This window comes from Cavia porcellus, unplaced genomic scaffold (genome assembly GCF_034190915.1).
Source record: "Cavia porcellus strain 051 isolate PalLab524CR breed Dunkin Hartley unplaced genomic scaffold, mCavPor4.1 scaffold_16, whole genome shotgun sequence".
In the NCBI taxonomy this organism is placed as follows: Eukaryota; Metazoa; Chordata; class Mammalia; order Rodentia; family Caviidae; genus Cavia; species Cavia porcellus.
The window spans coordinates 18,285,258-18,305,527 of record NW_026947499.1 but is presented as its reverse complement, the minus strand read 5'-3'; the positions used below and the strand labels follow the sequence as shown (position 1 = coordinate 18,305,527).

Here is a 20,270-nt window from a genome sequence, read left to right as displayed (position 1 = left end):
CAGTACCGTTCCCCCAAAGCCGCCTACCTCCGTCACCGTCACCCCACTCCTTCTCCTCCTCCTCCTCTCTGGGCCTGTCTGCACCTCTGGGCTTTTTCTTCTTTTTCAGCGCCTTCTTCTCAGCCCGCACCCTCTTCCGCTGTTCCGCCTTCTCCTCTTCCTGCTGCGCCAGGGCTGCTTCCTTCTCAGCAGCCTAGAAAGTGGGAACACGACGGGTCGCTGGGCGTGGTGAGGTTTACAATCCCTGTCGGGCTTGGGATGAGATGAGAGACAGATTCACCACCCCCTGGGAGGCTGCCCACAGCCGGCCCACTGCTGGGCTTCCTCGGGCCTCTCACCGCCAGGTGTGGCAGGTTCACAGCATCCTCCATCATGATCCACCAAGAGAAGGAAAGTCTATAAAACTGGGGCCCTAAGCAAGCTGTGTTCCACTCACAGGTCTAGAAAGGCTCCTCTTTACTCTTCCTCATTCATTCCAGTACATTTTAGACCCCAAATTCCTACTATATGAAAAAGTATTTATTGTCACTTTTTAAACTAACTTAAAAAGATGATACAAATTCAAATACTTATTCCACTTTCTTTTTTTAATCTTTTTGTCTTTCTGAGACAGGATTTCGCTATGCAATTCCAGATGTCCTTGAACCTACTCTGTAACCCAGGCTGGCTTCAAACTCATAGCAGTCCTCCTGCTCAGCCTCCTGAGTGCTGGAACTACAGGCCTCTCCCACCAGGCCTAGCCACCAACTCAATTATTTTATAATGCTCTATGAGTCAGAGAGATTTCTCATGAAGACCTACAACCTCCTGGCATTTGCCAAAACACCGTACCGAACAGCCATGAGCACCAGGAGAGGTTCCGAGCCTCCAGGCAGCTGCCCTCATTACCTTCATTCTCTGCTCTTTGACGCGTGCTAATCGGGTTTCGGTTTTCTGAACAGCTACGTCCCAGTCTTCTAAAGTACCTAGACAGAAAGAAACGGGACTGTCCCTCTTCAGGTTCCACAAGGGTGTAAACATCATTTTCTTACTCTCCCGCACCTCACGAGAGTTCTCCCGTCACACAGTAGGAACTGCAGCGTGAGCTCCCCTGTTAAGAAAATGTATGTAGGCTTGAAGGCTGGAATTCAAACAGTCCTTCTAGGTGTGTCATGTCTCTGCTCTTTCAGAAGAGACGGTGGGGGCACGGACGGAAAAGATTTAAAATCAGAACAGGACCATAGTGTCACAGTTTACATCTAAAATGTCCCAAGTCTCCTGTGTGTGGAAGGTCATCAGATCAGATCAGGGGTCACCACAGGAGACTTACTACTGGTACTACTAGGACATGGCGCCTGGTTAGAAGTGGGTCACCAGGTGCGTGACCTGGGAGGACATATTCCTGACTGGGCTCCTCTGGCTGGCTGTCTCTGTCTCTCTCTTTCCTGGCTACCCTGCAACGAACAGCTGTCCTCCACCAATCCTTCCACCATGTCTTTTCTGCTTATAGTCAGCTGACTATACTGAATCCCCTAAAAACGTAAGACAAGCAAAAGCTCTCCTCTTCCTCCTCCAAGTTGTGGGTATCAGGTATTTTGTCCCAGTGATGGGACAGTGACTGAGTAACTCCTCAAGGACTATGGTCTCTCAGTGGCCAAGATCTTGAAAATACTCTGATGCAGAAGGCACAAGACAGTTATGCTGAGCTCCTCAAATGCTGAGGTTACCTGACCTCCAGGGCTCAGACTCCTAATCCAGACCCATGCCCACAGATGAATTTGAAGTATTTTTCTGTTGTTTTAGGTCTACAGCTTAATACTGACGGCTCTGACACTCTTCAAGGATGTGGGTGTGCACTGGTGCAGTGGTTCTCTACTGGGCACCTTCTCATCCAGGGACATTCACTTGGCCATGTCCACAGACATTTCTGCTTGCCAAGTCTGGAGGGATGGGAGGGCTAGTACTGGCATCTAACAGGCAGAAGCCACAACTGTGGCTGAATGTCCTGCAGTGTACGGGACAGTCCCTACCATAAAGAATTATGAGAAGCCTACATCGGAGCCACTTCACACAGTCCTGCTAGCTGGAGACTCTGAGAACAGCCACAGGAGGTTCCGGCCCCATGGTGAGGGCCTCGGGATAGTCTAATCAGAATGTGCATTTGCAAGGTGATACCATGACCACAGTGTGTCCTCACAGACTGTGACCAGACGCTCCTGCTGGAGGCCAAGTGCAAGCAGGTGAGGTCCAAGCATGAAGCTGAAGGTGAGGGTCCCACCTTCTGTCCTCTCCATGGTGAGCAACACCTCACAGACGTGCTCGGGGTAGTCACTGGTGCACTGGACGGCCCGATGCAGTGCCTTCCGGCAGTGCTGCGTGTCCCCATGCGCCCTAGGACAGAAAACAAGCAGCTGTAGCCACCAGGACACAAAGCAAAAGGCACAGGGAGGGAGGGGCTGTTTTCACACAGGTGGACTCTCTCTGCGGTGCTCGTCGGGGAAGCCAGCTTTCAGAACCACCTGTGACACTTCCCCTCCTTTCCACGAGCCTCCACAGTCACCCTATTGAAAGGAAGGTGGCCACTAAGCCATTCTCTGCTCCAGTCAGGTAGAGGACACTGGAAAACCACCCAGGGGAGTGACCTGAAGCGGGACTTCCAGCCTCCACGGCCCCCACACATGCACAACATGTCCAGAGAGGGTGGTCCAGCAGCTCTGTGGCATTTGATGAAGGCCCTCAAGAAATTCTATGCAGTCCTATCAGCGAAGAGAATCAATAATCCAGGCAGTCATCAAATTCATGCCTAGAGTTAACTCTTTGTACTGTCATGGGTATGCTATTAATCACAACAATTATGAGTGTTTTTAAGGAGGTATAAACATACAGAAATATTGTTAAAAACTCATGGTGGTCCTCAAAGGACAATTCACTTGCCCCTGAAGCCTCTGGTCTGTCTCTGTCTGTCTGTCCGTCCGTCCGTCTGTCTGTCTGTCTGTCTCTCTCTCTCTCTCTCTCTCTCTCTCTCTCTCTGTCTCTTCTACAATGGTACCAAAACACTACTGGATTTTTCCACTGTGTTGACCCTTGCAAGGACAATATAAAAGCAGTGGTGGCCCTTACCACAAAGTAAGGTACCACACACCTCTGTAGGACTATGTGACAAATGGGAAGTACAGTAGGCATAAAAAACATCTGATGCACACTGAACGAAGGGCAGCAGTTGTTGCAAAGCAAAACGTTACTGTCTGAATTGCCAGCTGAGTCACTGTTTTCAAGAACACTGCTCTTCACTGGAAGAAAGCTAAGTGACAAACTACAGCTCCACAGATCTATGCATTTGGCAAATACTCTGAATATTAATGAAGCATCAGTGTCTACCTGGGCATCAACCTTCATCCCGTCAAACTCCCCTAGACCCCCAATACAGCGCCCTCAGCCAGCAGGAAGTAGTTACAGAGAGAGATCTTCGCCCCTTTTCCTAATAACCATAAGACGGGATATGAAAGAGTTGCTGGCCCAGATAAAACACTGTAACCAGAAAAGGCTGCAGCTAAACTCCTCCCCGCCCTGCCCCCTATTGACTTGATTGTAACCCTATATCCCATCCTTAAGGACCTGTGCGCCAATGAGATACCTGTGCATCTCTAATGGCCTTAGGGCATTGCCCCAAGCTTAGGCTATTTAGATTCCCCCACGCCACGCCACGTGTCCGAGAGAGACCACCGGATTCCAGCGGCCAGCGCCGGCCAGCGCGCCAGTCTCCACTCCCCGTGTTCCCGGAGGCGGGGGGCCCCCTCCCCGCATTCCCGGAATAAAGTCACCGCTGCCCACTACTTTCACGGCCGTCCACTCCGCTCCATTCCTCCCACGGACTTCTCCTCTCCTCCTCCTTCTCTCAGACCTAACAAGAAAAGCCACTGATCATGGCAAGTGATAAAATCAGTGCTTCCCAGTGAAAATTAGAAATTTGGAAAATTTGTTTCTGTCACTGTGAGCTCGACATAGTCCCACTTGAAAGACCTTTCTACTAAAATCTGTGAGGCTAGGAGTACATCTGTGTGTATACCTGGTACATGAGATAGAACTCAGGGCCGCATGCATGCCAGGCAGCACTGCACCACCTGAGCTAAAGCCCAGCCACAAATACAACTTTTTTAAACTGTAGAATAAAATGTGTCAGCATATGGCCTGGGAGTCAGGATTTTCCAAACAAACAATGCATGATGTCCAGAATTATTAACATCAGGTAAAAAGTAAAGCGCAAAACGGACGGACAATAATGTACAGAAGGGAAACGTCATAAATATGGTTTCAGGCCCTTCTTTCTACGTGCCCTTTAAGAAACTACCACTTGTTGAATTTTGCTGCAGTATAGGAGAATATTTGCAATTATTTGAAAGGTTATTAATATATACCTTTCTTTTCTAACCTCATACATGTGAGGCCAAATTTATTCATTATGCTTCAATAAAAACGATGTATCACATCGGACATGAGAACTCAGTTGTCTTTTAAACTAAGCCAGACCAAAGATATTTGCAAAAAGTATGCTATTTTTTTCACTAAGTTACTTTAGGGTTTAGAAAACACAGTCATATCTCAAAAAGAAGTGTTATTTATACTAAATAAAGTGGATTCATTTTTTTAAATGAATAACATTTTTAAAATTTGTTTTATAGTCCAATATGCTAAATCCAGTATCAGCATGTATTTGTAAACGTTCTATTTTAATTTGGTAATATATTATTTTTTAAGTAGAGGAAAAAATACTCACAAGCAAAAAAGTAGACATTTATTTACTGAAATACAATATTCAAAATACTGAATAGAAAAGCTGTTCATACTTGCCAGACACAGTGGCACGTGTCTCTAATTCCAGCATTCCGGAGGCTAAGGCAAAAGGATCACTGAGATTCAAGGCCAGCCTGTGCTACAGTGAGCTCACGGCTACCCTTTAACTACATACTGAGATCCTATCTCAAAAAAAAAAAAAAAAAAAACAAATGCCCATACTCTTTTTAAATTACTAATGCTATAAATACTACTCAGCATATCCTATTTTATCCGAATAGTTTTCAAGGCTTATATAACATGTATGCTGTTATTACATTTTCATTTATAAGTAATTTAACCACCACAAAGTCTCAATATACTCCAAACTAGTAGTCTAGGTCAGTGATTTCAATCAAGCAATCTGAGTTTTCTTCTCGGCTTTGTGGAATTTCCTACTTTCTCATAAAAATAAAAAAATAATTAGCTCCAGAAAAGCTAAAACATTCATGCCTAAAAATAAAACCAAAAAATAGTAACAAATTAAATCCACAGTTATGAGAGTCCCAGGTTAGAATACTGTTTGGTTCTCTAGCTTTGCCTGATCACAGTGCATCCAAGAGAGATGGGATGACAGAAGGAGCCTGTTTTAAGGACTGAGCCCAAGGAGTCAGCCAGGACTGAGACCAAGTGTTCTCTGGACCAGCACAGTACCCCACCTCCCCCAGGCCAGTTACCTTTCCAGGTTGTAATACTCGAGCCACATGTTAGCATACTTGGCATTTCCTTTGGTCATGATGCTGTCCCAGAGTTCCCGAGCTTTTTGCATATTGTTACACAGCCGAGCCTAAAATGCATTAGCAAGATCAGTCAGCGAAGGACCCAAACCTTCTGACACAAGAGCCTCACAAAACACACTTCAGACACACACACCAAGAAGCCCCATGAATTCTGAGCAGACCCAGACCTCGCTCTAGAGGTTAACAGCCCAGACCAGGAATCTCCTGCCCTGCGGTAGTGACAGGGACCCAGAGACCTGGCTAACCCTCATTATGAGCAGAATGAGAGACCTTGCCTTCACAGGACAGCACAGGGCACTTTTTTTTTTAATCAAGCTTACTGCAAATGTTTGAGAGCAGTAACGAGAAAAAAGGGCTGATCTAGGACTAAATGACAGACCTACCGCTCGAGAAAAAAGGGCTGATCTAGGACTAAATGACAGACCTACCGCTTACAAACTACACGACTTGGGCAAGTAACCTATCTCTCGGAACCTTAGTTTCCTCACCCTTAAAGTCGTTACAACACAAACCCCCAAGCAGAAATGACCTGGTAAATGCTGTTTAGCAGTCCCTCAAACATAAAACATGCTTGGAATTTTACAATCCTAGCAAGTGATCAAGAGCAGTCCCATGTCTCATTTGGGAGCCTCTGGGTGAGTGGTGACATTCTGTGTTTGACGTACTTTAATGATTTATCAATTCACCCCATCTTCTACAAGAGACTAAAGCCTTCACAGGCAAGACCGTGTCAACCTGACTCCCCGGCACCTGGCAGACAGCTGACAACAGCGCGCACAGCCTGCAGCAGCGAGGACGGGAATGAAGTTACAAGTGAGGACCAACTGTCCTGCACAAGCACAGCTGCTGGTGACGTGTACCTGAGCACTGGCATCAAGACAAAACCAAATGCTCCCACACAAATGCTTGTAGCAACCCACTTTTATTTCATCTTTTTAGAAAAAAATCAAAGATTCTTCAAAGGCAGATAAAAAACATTTACCTCAATCCTTGCCCAGTTCTGCATGATCATGCAACTTGGATCTCCACTCTCACTGAAACCTTCAAAAACGGAATTAGTGAAAACCAGAAATTCTGAGGGAAATGCCCCTCAGTTGAAAGGCTATACCAACTCCCAACAGGCAATGAGAACAGGCAAAGTGGTCAGGCAAGACTTACGTTCTTCAACCTCCTGCTGCAGATACTCCAGAGCACGAGTGAATGCAGACCTCAGCTCTTCCAGTTCCTTACTGGAGTCTGTTGGAAACAGCAAAAAATAAAATAAAAAATAAAACAAGACTATGAAGCCACACTGCCTACCAAATGAAAGCCACAGGAATAAAACTGCCATCTGCTTCATCACACAGCATGAAATAGGAACACAGCACACAGATGGCCAGCACAGTGACAGAGGTGAACACAGGGCGGGTGTGGAGGGGTACCCCGTGCAGAGGGGTATCCCAAGCGGAGTGGCAGGGGCCAAGAGCGGAACAGCTGAGGCTATGGCGCAGTGCACAAGCACAAGTCAGAGTCCTAGATGCCTTAGAGGAGGAGAGGACAGGGGGGCCTACAGAGGTTCAAAGCTCTACAAGAAACACAGCAGTCTTTTTTAATTAGGTGGGCTTTATTGAGGGCCAGAAGTAATACATGAGAGACGAGGTTAAAGAGGCTGGAAGAATCAGTATGAAACATAACCATCAATCTCTTCCTTTTCAGTCCACAGCCTGACTCGTGAGCCCTAAATAACTAAAACTGGGAGTGGTCACCATTTAAACAATTGCACCGTATCTTGGGGAACAGGGACATAACACCAAAGAGGAAACAAACACATGCACTTAAATACCTTGTCTGAAGTCAACCCTTCTCCTGAGGTAATCAAGGTAAGCCTGCCAAATCTCCACGTAATCCGTGGCCTGGATGAAGCCAGCATTCAAAGCTTTCTCGAAGGTAGCTGGAGTTGGAGGAAAAAGGCAGGATTCACTGCCAGTTCAAAAGGGAGCTCATATAAAGTTATCAAATTACTTATTATAAAACACTATATGATTTTTAAAAACGGTCATGATGATAGGCTATAATAAAGTGAAATAAGCAAGAGAAAAATGCTCAAAAGAGAAGCTGTGGCTTCTGAAAGCATGTTCCAGAAAGGACTGTGCCCTGCAAAGGACCGTACCACAGAACACCCTGCAAGGAGTGTCCCGGGTCAAGTAAGTCTGGGAAAAAAGACCACAACTTCCTGGAACATCACAATGAGACCAGCATGTGAAAAAGCTCTCAGAAGCCAAAATACAACCTATTTATCTCCCACGGACAGCCCTTTGGTCACTAATACTCAGTATCCCAGAGAAAACCTGGAGACTGCCAGTGTAATGACTTCACCACAGTTCTGTTTCTCACTAGGGACAAAAAGCTTAGCCATCTTCCCACAAAAACATCCGCACCAGAAACCTCTCCTTGGTCAACTCCGTGTCTCTCCATAGCCAACAGGTACCGGCTCCACAGGGCCACTGTCCAGGGGCAGTTTCTAACAGCACGACTGTGCACGGATAACACCAAATCCCTTACTTTCAGCTGCCGGTCCTGTGACAAAGAATGCCAAGGTCAGAAAATGAAGTCTCCTTAAGGCTTCACCATGACAGTGCCAGCATAATCAAACGACAAAAGAAATGTCTATTAAATGTCTCCTGTGACACGGTTTCTTCAATAGAGTAATTACCACTGCAGTGGGGGAAAAGAGACATGGAGAAACAGAAGAACTTGACAGTCAAAACAGCCTTAACAGAGCCTTAATAGGCCTCTTCCACATCCTTTTAGATATAATTTTTTATACATACATAGTAAAACATTTATCAATGAAATATCATTTCTGGATTTGTCTGAAAATAACTCAGAAGGGGGAAGAAGTAGGTAAGGACAGACACGAAATCACAAAATCAGACAGAGCCATAACGGTTCATTATTGCTGACACTGGGAGACAGGCATCTGAGGCTTCATTTTACCAATCTGTATTTATCTTTTTTCCTAATAAAAAATGAAAAGGAAAAAACCAAATCTGTTACAAAGCCCTCGATGGTAAGGCTTTATGCAAATTTTTAGTACCACTAGTGATTATTTGAGAAAAAAAGTCCTAAGCAAGCTGGCGAAGAAGAGAATGGGAAGATGGAAGAAAAAGCAGAAAGGGAAAAGCATGCAACTAATGCCTGACGCGCTTACTACCTTCAAACAGGTTCTAAACTGGTAAAAGCAAAACCAAATCAGAACAGTTGTCTTACTAGGTACTGACTGTAGCGGATCCATAAGTCTGGGACCAGGCAGTTCTCCACCAGGGCGCGCTCAAAGATCAACTGAATGCGAGCAGGGTCGCCAATTTTCATCTCGAAATCAATGTATGCCTGATATTCTGCCAGCCTCGGTGCCTCTGCTTGCAACTGGAGCACAGGAAAACAGCATTACAATAAAATTTAGTTATTTGACACCATCAGGAATCAGAAAGCATCTTCAAATAAAATACATGTTGGAGAGAGTGGCAACACAGAGTCATCAAATCCTCCCTCTCAAACTACCCCACAACAGGTTCTATACTCTGATGAGTAAAGTCAGAGTCTTCTCACCTGGTCCAGTGCAGCAGTAACAAAGGCTCTAAAACTCTTCTCTAAGTACATTCCACGACCACAGAGAATTTAAACTGTGCACCAACCAGAAAATGAAGGAAAGCGCAACATCGCAGCCAATGACCACTGCTAATCATCCTTCCAAAGTGGAGGGATGGAAATCAGAGCAGGGAAATTCAATGTCTTATACAATTTTAGTAGCTTGCTCCAAGTATCAGTCCTGTAAGGGTACAGGTACAGGCAAAAGACGGAAGGGGCTTGCTGAATGTTTACTAGCCAAAGATGCACAATCACAAGTCTTTTAGACAAAACGCTCTTATTCGACTATTTTCTCTTCAGCTCTTCTGCTATGGCCACAACAACATTTAACATTTAATGGTTGAGGACTTCATTAAAGATGCTGTGAACATAAGTACCTAGAAAGCATTTACAAAGAAAAAAGAAAGCGGGGGTGGTTGCAGGCTGACCAAAAAGCATAAATGCTCTGTACATAAGAATACAATGTTTCAGAGCCTTGGTTCCAGTAATGGTGGTGAATTAATTATCTAGATATGCTATGTCATTGATAAGACTAAAATTTCTTGAATAAACAAAAATAATCTTAAAAATTATCAACAAACTGGCAAAGAAACAAATACTGAACATAAAATCTGACGACAATAAGCTAAGCAAACATGAAACCTTTACTGGCTTAACATACATTAAAAATTTGATGTTTACAACAATTATGTGAGACAGATCTCATCACCACCCTCAGCCTACATTCAAAGAAACCAACTCAAAGAGAGGTGAAGTACCAGCCTGGAGCAAGAGCAAATGGCAGAGCCAGGGTCCAAAACTAAGTCAAAAAGGCTGTGCTCTTCCTCAATATACCCAGAAAGGTATGAAAAACAGAATCGAGAAATCCAATAAACTTCAAAAAGGATAAATAAAAAGATAACCTTCTCAGGATCTATGGTAATGAAATCATACAACATCAAACAAAGCCAATGAGATCTTAAAATCAGCCAGAGAAAAAACAATGATAACCTTCAAAGAGGTGAGACAGTCAGCTGACTTTCCAAGGGCAACAGAAAGCAAAAGACAGAAAGCTGTATTCAACTGCTAAGAGAACATTCCTGCAGTGAGCAGTTCTATAACTTGAGAAAATCACTTTCAAGAAGCAAAGCTAAGGCATTATGAGACACATAAAACTAAAGATCTGTTACCAACAAATCTCCATGTAGGATACTTTATAAGCTGTTCTTCAAAACAAGAAAAATAATTTCAGATGAAAGATACAGGACAGAAGGAAGAGCAAAGCAAGCAGGAAATGCACCTCGTAAATTCCAACAAACTGGAGCAGTACCACACAATACTAACTATGAGCCTGGTAGATCAAACAAAAACATAAGGAAAATTCAAGAAAACAAGTGTTGAGTCTGAGACATGGTAAATGATAGAAGTGTTCTAATGACAGGAAAAGGTTGGGATGCCATTTAAAAAGTGTTGTTAAAAAAAAAATCAATCAAAAAATAAATAAAATAAAAATAGTATTATAGCCAAGCATGGTAGTGAACCCCTGTAATCCCAGCACTCGGGAGACTGGAACGGGGATTGCCATGAATCTGAGGCCAGCATGGGCCTCATGGTGAGTTCAAAACTATCTAAACTACACAGGGAAACCGTGTTGCATAAAAATAAAATAAAAATCTATTTTGAAATACATCTTTAAAAAATCTTTTCAAGACACTGGCTAAATTTACAAAATTGTTAGGAAACTTTACAGAAAGACAAAACTTAAATAACAGAGATATAAATGTGCATAGACAGGAAGATATGAATTCTTCCTCAAATTGATCTACAGAGTTAATGTAATTTCAACTGAGCAAAATGCCAGATTTTTTTTTTTTTTTTTTTTTGTCTTTTTGATACAAAAGTTTCACTACGCAGTTCAGTCTGGCCTTAAGCTCACTTTGTAGCCCAGGCTGGCCTTAACTTTTAACAATCTTCCTGCCTCGGCCTCCCAAGTACTGGGATTACAGGCATGTGCCACCACGCTGAGCCTAAAAACAGAATTTTTTAAAACTGATTTAAATTTTGGTGGAAGCACCTGTAACAGCTAAAGAAAGCCAAGACTCTCTAAAAGAGAACCAAGGAAGACAGAACTCATCCAATCAAAAATCAATCATCATAAAGCTATCATCATTGTGACAGTTTAACACAAACCAGAAGGTGAAACAGAGAACCCAGAAGACACGCACATAATAGATATTAATCTAGGGGCTGGGGATTTAGCTCAGCAGCATAAGCACCTGCCTTGCAAGCAGGCAGTCGTAAGTCCGATCCCTGGTACCGGAAAAAAGAAAAAAAAAAAAAAATAGATGTTAATCTAGGACAGATGCGGTGCTGTGTACCAAAAAGGAATGATACAACTATCAGAATCAGAACTAGAACCTCTGACTCTCCATATTGGCAAATGAAACCAACGCTGCTAACACGATACACGAAAACAGTTTCCTCGCGCATGCAGACGTACCATGAAAAAAAACCCGTAAACTTTCATAAGAAAACAGAGCTAAATACATTAAAGACTTGAGCACAATAGGTTTTTGGATACCACAAAAACACGTACGTAAGAACAGCACTGGTAAATCCACTTAATATATATTGAGACCCATTCATCAAAATACACATTCCAAAAAAGGGGGGAAAGATAAACCACAAACTGGGAGGGAATTTTTATAAAGCAACCAAAAATAAGGATTAAGACCCAAAACTCCCAACAATCAATTAGAAAAGAAAATGAAAACAAAATCAAAATTTTTAAAAAGGCCAGACTTTCAACAAGCATTTCACAAAAAGGAAATGTACTTAGCCAATAAACATCAAAAGCTGCTCGAAAGCATTAGCAACCAAGGAAAATACAAATTAAAGCTACAATTTCATTAAAACCAGCTAAAGCTACAATTTCATTAAGACCAGCTAAAGCAGATTCTGCTGGCAGGAATGCACCTGGCGACCTGGGAAATGCCTCAGCATCACCCTGCGGCCCAGAAATGCCACATTCTAGAAAAACAACTAACATACACCTGGAGACTCAGTAACATTCAGAGCAACACTGCTGCTCCTATAACACCTAGAAATGACCCCAACTATCCAGCCCCCCCAAATAAACTGTAGAACACACAAACAACTTTACAGTAGTGAATACGAATGAACTGGATACTTATCAACATGAGTAAAACCCAAAAACACGCTGGATAAAAGAAGAGATACAGTAAGAATCCATTATATTAAAGTTCAAAAGCAGGCAAAATTACACAATATAGTAATTAAGGACATATTCAAAGGTTATAAAACTGTAAAGAAAGGTAAGGGAATGATTATCACAAAAGTTAGGAAAGTGATTACCTCTCGGGAGAGGGAGGAGGAGGCAATCGGACAGGGGCACATAGGAGACTTCTAAGGTACTGGCAATGTTCTATTTCTTAACCTGGGTGGTGGGTACATGGATGTTCACTTTATTATTAGGATGTAAACTGCATATACACTTACACACTCTATGCATTTCACAGTAAAACAAACTTTAGGAAACTATTTAACTCATATCTAGCAATCAGGACAGGCCCCAGACAGCAGCACACTAGGAAAGCAGCCAGGACTCACCAAGGCCTCTTCGTAGGGTTTGTACTTCTCCAGCTGCTGCAGCGCCTTGTTATAGCTCTGAATCACCGACTCCGGCACAGGGTCTTCCGACCATTCTTCATACTCGGCAAACGTTGCCTCCATATCTATTGAAAGATGGATTCGGTCCTAAGGGTCTTGCTGTTTGGGTATTATCAACCCAAACACAGAAAGAGATATAAGAATCCAGTGCCACCAACCCCAGACTTCGGCAATCAAATCTATCTCAACTGTAACCCTCACAGCTATGTCAATCACAGGCAATGACACTATCAGCAACACGGACACTTTAACAACTTACCTAGTGCGTCACAGCCTGTGCCGTGGTGGTGAGTCTACGGCACGCATGCCGCAGCAGGCTGTTTATTATCGTGGGAAGCCCTGTAAGTTCTCCAGCAGGGGCCTAGTGTTCACACCTATGTTTCTAACACTTCACACCCATCACCTCCGCAGCCCTCACAATTCTGTAAGTGCCATTATAATCCTCATTCTACAGCTGAAGAAACTGAAGCAGAGATGTGCTAAACCACTTAGCCTCTGAACCAGGTAGTCTGGTCCAAGTTCACACTCTAATTACTAAGCCATCAGTATGGGAGATGAAATCTACAAACTCATTTAGTCTGATTATCCAACAACTGGATTAGAGATTCATTTTCTAATGTATTAAATCAAACTCAACTGATGAAGCCTTCTTATACCCCAAGCAGGAAAACAACAGCTGGGCTCAGCCAGGGGTATCCAGAAGCTCTGGGTGTAGACAAAAGACAACCGTGCTCTGGGGCAGACAAGAGGGCAGTGTCCTCCCAGCACCAACCAGGCTCAGGGCTCCAGAGCAAAGGCCGGCCTTGCCAAAAACATATTCACCCAAAAGGGACTTTCCCAAACCCCAAGAAATGCACACATGAGTACTTCTAATCAACTGTACTTCTCACCCTACTCAACCCCGCAGAGTGCAAAATCAGCACTCTGTTAAGGAAAAAGAAAATGCTTCCGACAGAATTCTTGTTTAACAGTTTCTGCAGAAAGTACTGGAGTCTGTTTCCCTGCTCCTTTCAGGAATGTTATCTCCACCTCTCCAACTATATCTTGAAGCAGGAAAGGGATCTCAACTGGCCACCAATGACTAGTCCTGCCACTGACCCTCAGTGACTCAAGAAAGGCTTAACTAAGGAGCTTGTCCAAGTGGCACTGTCCAGTGAAAACAGATCACTGGTCCACCTGCCTCACGGCATGCTGGAAAAGGTCTCAGCACAGGACACACTCAGAAACATTTAAAACTGCTGCCAAGTCAGTTTCTCTTACCGTAGAGTGGGATGGCCAGCTGTCGCCGGAAGAGACTGTGGATCTTCTCAAGCTGTGAATCAAAGGTTTGTTCCCAGTCAAAAGGGGAAGGGAAGCCAGCTATGGGCTAAAGAAGCAAATTAGTAGTAAATGACAAACTACAGTTCTTTCTCCTTCAAAAGACAACTCAACAGATTTTCAATCCAACTAAAAAGTTTATATGACTTTCAGGAGTTACCATGTTAAATGCTGGATTACAAAACTAAGTGTCATCTCTGCCTCTAAGGGCTTATGAATGGCAAAAAATGAACACAAGAAATACATACAAGCTAGGTGTGGTGGCACATGTCTGTCCTGTAATCCCAGCTCTCTGGGAGGCTGAGGCAGGAGGATTACAAGCTAAAGTCCCGCCTGGGCAATTTAGGGACTTAACTTAGGGAAATCTTGTCTCAAAATAATAAAGAAAGAAGAAAGAAACCTATCCAAACGTCTACAATGTTGCAGGACATAGCTATCATAACAGTAAAGTACTGTACGGTTCACAGAATCACATGGATTGCAAGGTGGTTTTTAGGGGTCAGCTGTTACAAAGGAGGAAATCAGGAAAGGCTCCCAGAGGAATGGGCACCTGGAAGGCACCTGCACGCTCAGTAACTTCCAGCCGAAGGAATCATCTGAACCAAAGTACTACAGCAAGCAGAATGTTCTGGGGACAGTGGCAGCAGGGCCACACAGGGATAATGTCTGACACTGGACAGCCTCAAATAGATTTCAACAGAGTTGTAAACAAGAAGGTACCAGGGCTACTTAATCACAACAGGCTGAGACGGACCAAGTGTTTTGAAGTTTGGATTTTTTCAAATTTTGGGGTATCTGCGAGGAGAACCCAGTTTAATTCATGTTATATACAGAGCCTGAAGGTAATGTTATAAGACAAGTTTAGAGCACCTGTGTTTTGACTGTGACCTGTCATCAAGAGGTTGTACCATGGCAGCACTCACAAAGTTTTGGATTTTGGAGCATTTCAGATTTCATGCTTTCAGATTAGGGATGCTTAACCTATAATCACCTACCTGTTAGAAGGCTCCACTATCTACTACCAATAACTGTACGCATATGTACACAGACAGGGGACATAGCTATATAATTCTATAAATCAGCAGAGCATGGGTGCATGCCTGTAATTCCAACACTCAGGAGGCTGAGGCAGGAGGATCACTGCAAGTTCAAAGTCAGCCTGGGCTACACAGAATTGAGTTCAAGACCAGCCTGAACCAAATATGAGACACGGTCTCAAAAAAAAAAAAAAATTCTATAAACCATAGGCTAAAAACTGTGACTATGATGGGATTAAATCTCTCCTTAGTTACAACTGAAACATACACATACATTACACATACACACGTTTATACATACATTTTTTTACATATGTAGTGACATGACTGTTCTTGTGCATTAACCTGGAATCATGTAAATAAAGCAATAGTATTTTAAATTAAAAGAACAAAACAGAAGAACCTACTTTTAAGTAAAATACATCATTCTTGGTATTCCACAAAACACTACTAATTTCATTTTACTGTCCATCCACTAGGAAATTGGCAAATAGCACTTGGTTAACGGGCAACTCATAGTGGATGCTTGTTTCAAAGAGTACTTCCGAGACACAGCATAACCACTCAGAGACCTGACTCACCCGAGCAGCTTCCACAATGGCGCTTTCAAACTCTCGGTAAGCCTCCCAGATGGCCAGTCCTTTGGTCATATGCAAACCCACGGAGGAAAGAGCCCTTTCAAAGACAGAGCGAACTTTCTCCAGGCCACCTTTCTGGCCAATCCCACCGACTGAGTACTGGCCATATTCTAGCCAAATGTTAGGACCTAAAAATGAGAAGTGTTCTATTAGTTCAGGGCATAAAATACGCAAATACCAAAATGGATGCGTAAGACAACGTGCCCACTAAAAAGGTAAGAGCATAATCAACAAAGCATCTCAATTCATTTATCTTAATAAATATGCTACCAAGTGTAGTCACTGGGATTTTACTGCATAAACAGCATATGCCAACTGATAATATGTAGGACAATTACAATTATAAGGTTTATTTAGTAAACTAAAGAAAGTTAGAGCTATAGCTCAGTAGTAAAGAATACAGCTTGACTTCCAGCACAAAAAAGGAAAAAAATCCTCTAAAGGAGCCCAGAAACAGATTTCAATGATAAAAACCTGAAATTTTTCAACTTTCAAACCCTGATTTTTAAGTCATCTGGTCTAAAACTAAAATTAAAAGCCTTGATCCTATTAATAAAATCTGTATTTTAAAGCTCTCCTTTCAATGATGTTCAAAAAGAGAAGCGGCGCAGTTGCCTGCTTCCTCTCACTTCCTTCTTCCTCACTCCTGAGCCTTCCAGATCGTACTGAGTAGACTGTGAAGGCCTCATTCTTACTGCATATTTTTGTCTAATAAGTCACATTTCAGGGCTCAGTAAATAATTTTAGGGGCCTACCATTAACTTTTTAAAACAGAAATACTAAACAAGTAAAGCAGCCAATTTGGGAATCCCGACAAGTTTTCTGGGGCGCACGTTTTCACAGGGCACTCACAGATGTAGTCCTTCACAGCTTTCTCAAAGAGGTCGTACACGTGCTCACGGTCCAGGCCATCCATGGCCATGCTGATCTCATCGTGCAGCCACTCCAGCCAGAGCTCTAGGGACAATAGGGCCTCCTGTAGTACCAGCTCCCCGCCAGGGGGCAGCTGAGCCAGGCCTTACCGGACATCAGTACACAAGCACTTCACACGTTTCAGTTACACAACCCAGGCCCGTTCACAAAGTTCAAACCTTACACACTCAGTCAAGCAAGCACACAGGTTTTATGCTTCCAAATAAGAAAATAAGACAAAGTCATTCAAATAATAATAGCAAACAGCTGTTGGACGTTTTATATTTCGTGAAATACATTTTTTATATTTTGCAAAATATTTTTTCTCATTCAATCTGTATCTCAACCTTGAAAGATAGGTGATAGCATCAATAGGAGGAATTTAAGGATCTCAGCTCTGTCAGGAATGAGTTAACTGCTACACACAGACTAGATCCTTCTATTGTCATAAACAACTGTTACACTGATTTTACAGCTAAGAAAGCTGAGTCTAAGATTGTTTCCATCATTTGCTTAAGGGCTTACAGTTAAAAAGTCTAACCTGGGCAATCTGACTTCAGCTGTCTTCACTTAGCAGTTTCGCTTTGCAGGAGGGAGACAGCTGACTACAACCAAGGTTTTACAACTCCTGCCCAAAAGATCACTTATAAATACTCATAAACATTTAACTACAAAGTTATTCAGGCAATTAGCACATTTCTAATTAGCACATATGTAGAAATAACCTAATCATGCAACTATCGTGGAACAATGAAGGTATGAAACATCTGCATTAAAAACTATGTGAGTTTAAGTATATTAACAATTTGCTGGTTCTGAGAGAACAGGATACACACATGCCTACTGGAATGGAAACAGAGGTCAGGGTAAAGTTTAAAAGCACAGAAAAATTTCATCACAGTATTAGGACAAAGAATAACAGTTCAAAATGTGAATCCCAGAGGCTGGGGATTTAGCTCAGCGGCATAAGTGCCTGCCTTGCAAGGGTGTGGTCGTGAGTTCAATCCCCGGTACCAATAAAAAAGAAAAAAAGACCAAAAAAAAAAAAAAAAAATGTGAATCCAGGTCAGGCATGGTGGTGCAAGCCTATAATCCCAGCACTCTCGGGAGGCTGAGGTAGGAGGACTGTTGTGAGTTTGAGGTCAGCCTGGGCTACAACCTAAATTCAGTATCAGCCTGAACCACACAGCAAGACCCCATCATGACAGACAAAACAAAAACTGAATCCTTGTTGTACGACCACACTATGTTTTGCAAAAAACTGTAAAACAACAAACTAAAAATAGTTTGACTTTGAATGATGGGCTTTCTTCTTTCCACTATGCTACCTGCTCCAAATTTTCCACAAGGAAATATCCTACTTTCAGCGTCAGAAAAAAGTGCACACACCTCAAAGTTCCACGTCCCTAACAGCAGTCCGACCACAGAAGCGTTACCTTCGGTCAGAGGGAAGATCTCGCTCATCTTCTGGCGGGCCATCCTCACTTTGGTGAGCTCCCCTTCCAGTCGGAGCAGCCTGATCAGGTCCACGTGACAGTTGTAGTCATAAATGTTGATGGACAGCTAAAACGAGAAAGAACAGACACTAAAATTTTAGTTTAATCTTCACTTTACACAAAAACCTCAACATGTTCAGAACACATAGAAAATCTTCAGGATCCACAGCTAGACCAGAGTTCCTAGACTTGATACCAAAAACATAATTCATAAAATAAAAAAATGGATAAACTGGGCCTCTTCAAAATTAAAAACTTTTGCTCTTTTACAGATGTTAAAAGGATAAAAACACAAAGCACAGAAGAGTATTTGTAAACCAACTAAAAGCTGGTATTTAAAAGATTCAGCTTCAAACTCAATGGTTAAAAAGAAAACTCCAATTAGAAAACAAGCAAAACAGTATTTTGCCAGAGGACAAACAGATCACAAATAAACACACGAGTCAAGTGTTCAACATCATTAGCTATCAAGGAAATGTAAATTAAAACCGCAATAAGACATCATTACACAGCTATGAAAATAACAATAAAAAAATGGAGACACCAATGCTGGTGAAGATACTTAAAACTAGATCACTAGGTAAAAACAGAAAAAAGTTCAGTCGTTTCCTATAAAACGCAACACACCACGCTCTATCACTCAATAAGGTCACTCTTGGTCACTTTCCAGGAAATAAAAAGTGTGCTCACCCACACACTTGTACCTGAGTGTTCACACCAGCTTTACCAGCTTTATTCCTAACAGCCGGAAATGGAAACAACCCGGATGCCTCTCAAAGGCACATGGTTACACTCGCTGTGAAACATCCACACCAGGGAATACTCCTGGGTCCTAAAAGGGAATGAACTAATAATACACACACCTCAGATGAATCACTAGGGAATCATTTTGAGTGAAAAAAGATTCTCCCAAAAGGTTGCATACTGTATGACTGTGTTTATATAACATCCTTGAAATGGCCAGGTGGCTTTGCATCAGAAAAGTAGTCACCGTAATTTTCCACACTAGCAGAACCCAGGGAGAAAAAACAAAGTGATCTCAATGCAGAAAAGGCATTTGATAAGAATGCCCATTTGTGACTAAAAATTTTTAAAATTAGGGCCAGGGATATGGCTCAGCGGCACTGCACCCGCCTGGCAAGCACAAGGTCCTGAGTTCGATCCTTGGTACCAAAAAAAAAAAGTTTTAAAACCATCAAAGCAAGAATTGAAAAGAACCTCCTTAACCAGGTAAGAGTATGTTTGGCACATAGCTCAGTATGCCAGGATACAGCTCAGTAGTAGAGTGCTCGCCTAGCATGCACAAGGCCCTTGATTCAATTCCCAGCACTGCAAAAAAGAAAGAAAAGGTAAATGTTATAGCCTGTGAATTACATTTTTTAAAATGTTTCTTTTTAAGGTACTTACAAAACCTACAATAAACACAACTTCTACCAGAGAAACACTAGAAGATACCCTTTACAAAGACAGAAGACTCCAACATCACCTTCCATTCAGGTTTAAGGTTAAGGTTTGAGGTGGCCTAGACAGGAAAGAAACTCAGTAAGAAGTCAAACTCAGAAACAGAAAAGAAAGAAAAACAGTGCTCACCAGAGCCTTGAGGAAGCCAGGCATGGTGCTGCACATCAGTAATCCCAGCACACGGGGCTGAGGCAGAAGGCTAGAGAGTGAGTTCAAAATCAGCCTGACACTGCCTCAAACAAACCAACCAACCAACCAGCCAGAGGCTTGAGAAAGAGGAGCGGCATTTCCTCAAGAAGTTCTGTGTTGCAGATCTGCAAGTTCTGGAGATCTGTTTCACAGCAACAGTAGTACATTTAACACTATCAAACTGTACATTTAAAATGTTTAAGAGAGCCGTATGATTTTATCTCAATAAAAAATCATTTCTATAAACTGGCAAGCTTTAGAATATTAATAGGCTAGCATATTAAACAAAAGCTAAAATATGCCTAGGAACATCTAATGAAAGATGTGAGATCTGTATGAAAATATTTTTGTACTTTATTGAAAGATATTAAAGAC

The 20,270-nt window shown here is 42.6% G+C and overlaps 1 protein-coding gene across 2 annotated transcripts in view; it reads right to left on the bottom strand.

The window, feature by feature from the left end:
- Sart3 (spliceosome associated factor 3, U4/U6 recycling protein) overlaps nucleotides 1-20,270 on the bottom strand; it is a 30,606-nt gene that overhangs the window by 6,122 nt on the left and 4,214 nt on the right. The window contains exons 2-15 of one of the 2 annotated variants that reach the window (XM_005007227.4): nucleotides 18,186-18,312; nucleotides 16,690-16,794; nucleotides 15,781-15,965; nucleotides 14,106-14,211; nucleotides 12,786-12,910; nucleotides 8,799-8,954; nucleotides 7,967-8,105; nucleotides 7,372-7,479; nucleotides 6,708-6,785; nucleotides 6,532-6,590; nucleotides 5,487-5,596; nucleotides 2,258-2,370; nucleotides 889-965; nucleotides 28-193 (exon numbers count right to left, since the gene is read on the bottom strand). In XM_005007227.4, coding sequence (XP_005007284.1) covers nucleotides 28-193; nucleotides 889-965; nucleotides 2,258-2,370; nucleotides 5,487-5,596; nucleotides 6,532-6,590; nucleotides 6,708-6,785; nucleotides 7,372-7,479; nucleotides 7,967-8,105; nucleotides 8,799-8,954; nucleotides 12,786-12,910; nucleotides 14,106-14,211; nucleotides 15,781-15,965; nucleotides 16,690-16,794; nucleotides 18,186-18,312 — 1,654 coding nt within the window. The remainder of the gene's footprint in view (nucleotides 1-27; nucleotides 194-888; nucleotides 966-2,257; nucleotides 2,371-5,486; nucleotides 5,597-6,531; nucleotides 6,591-6,707; nucleotides 6,786-7,371; nucleotides 7,480-7,966; nucleotides 8,106-8,798; nucleotides 8,955-12,785; nucleotides 12,911-14,105; nucleotides 14,212-15,780; nucleotides 15,966-16,689; nucleotides 16,795-18,185; nucleotides 18,313-20,270) is intronic. The other variant, XM_003477837.5, reaches the window with a different exon arrangement.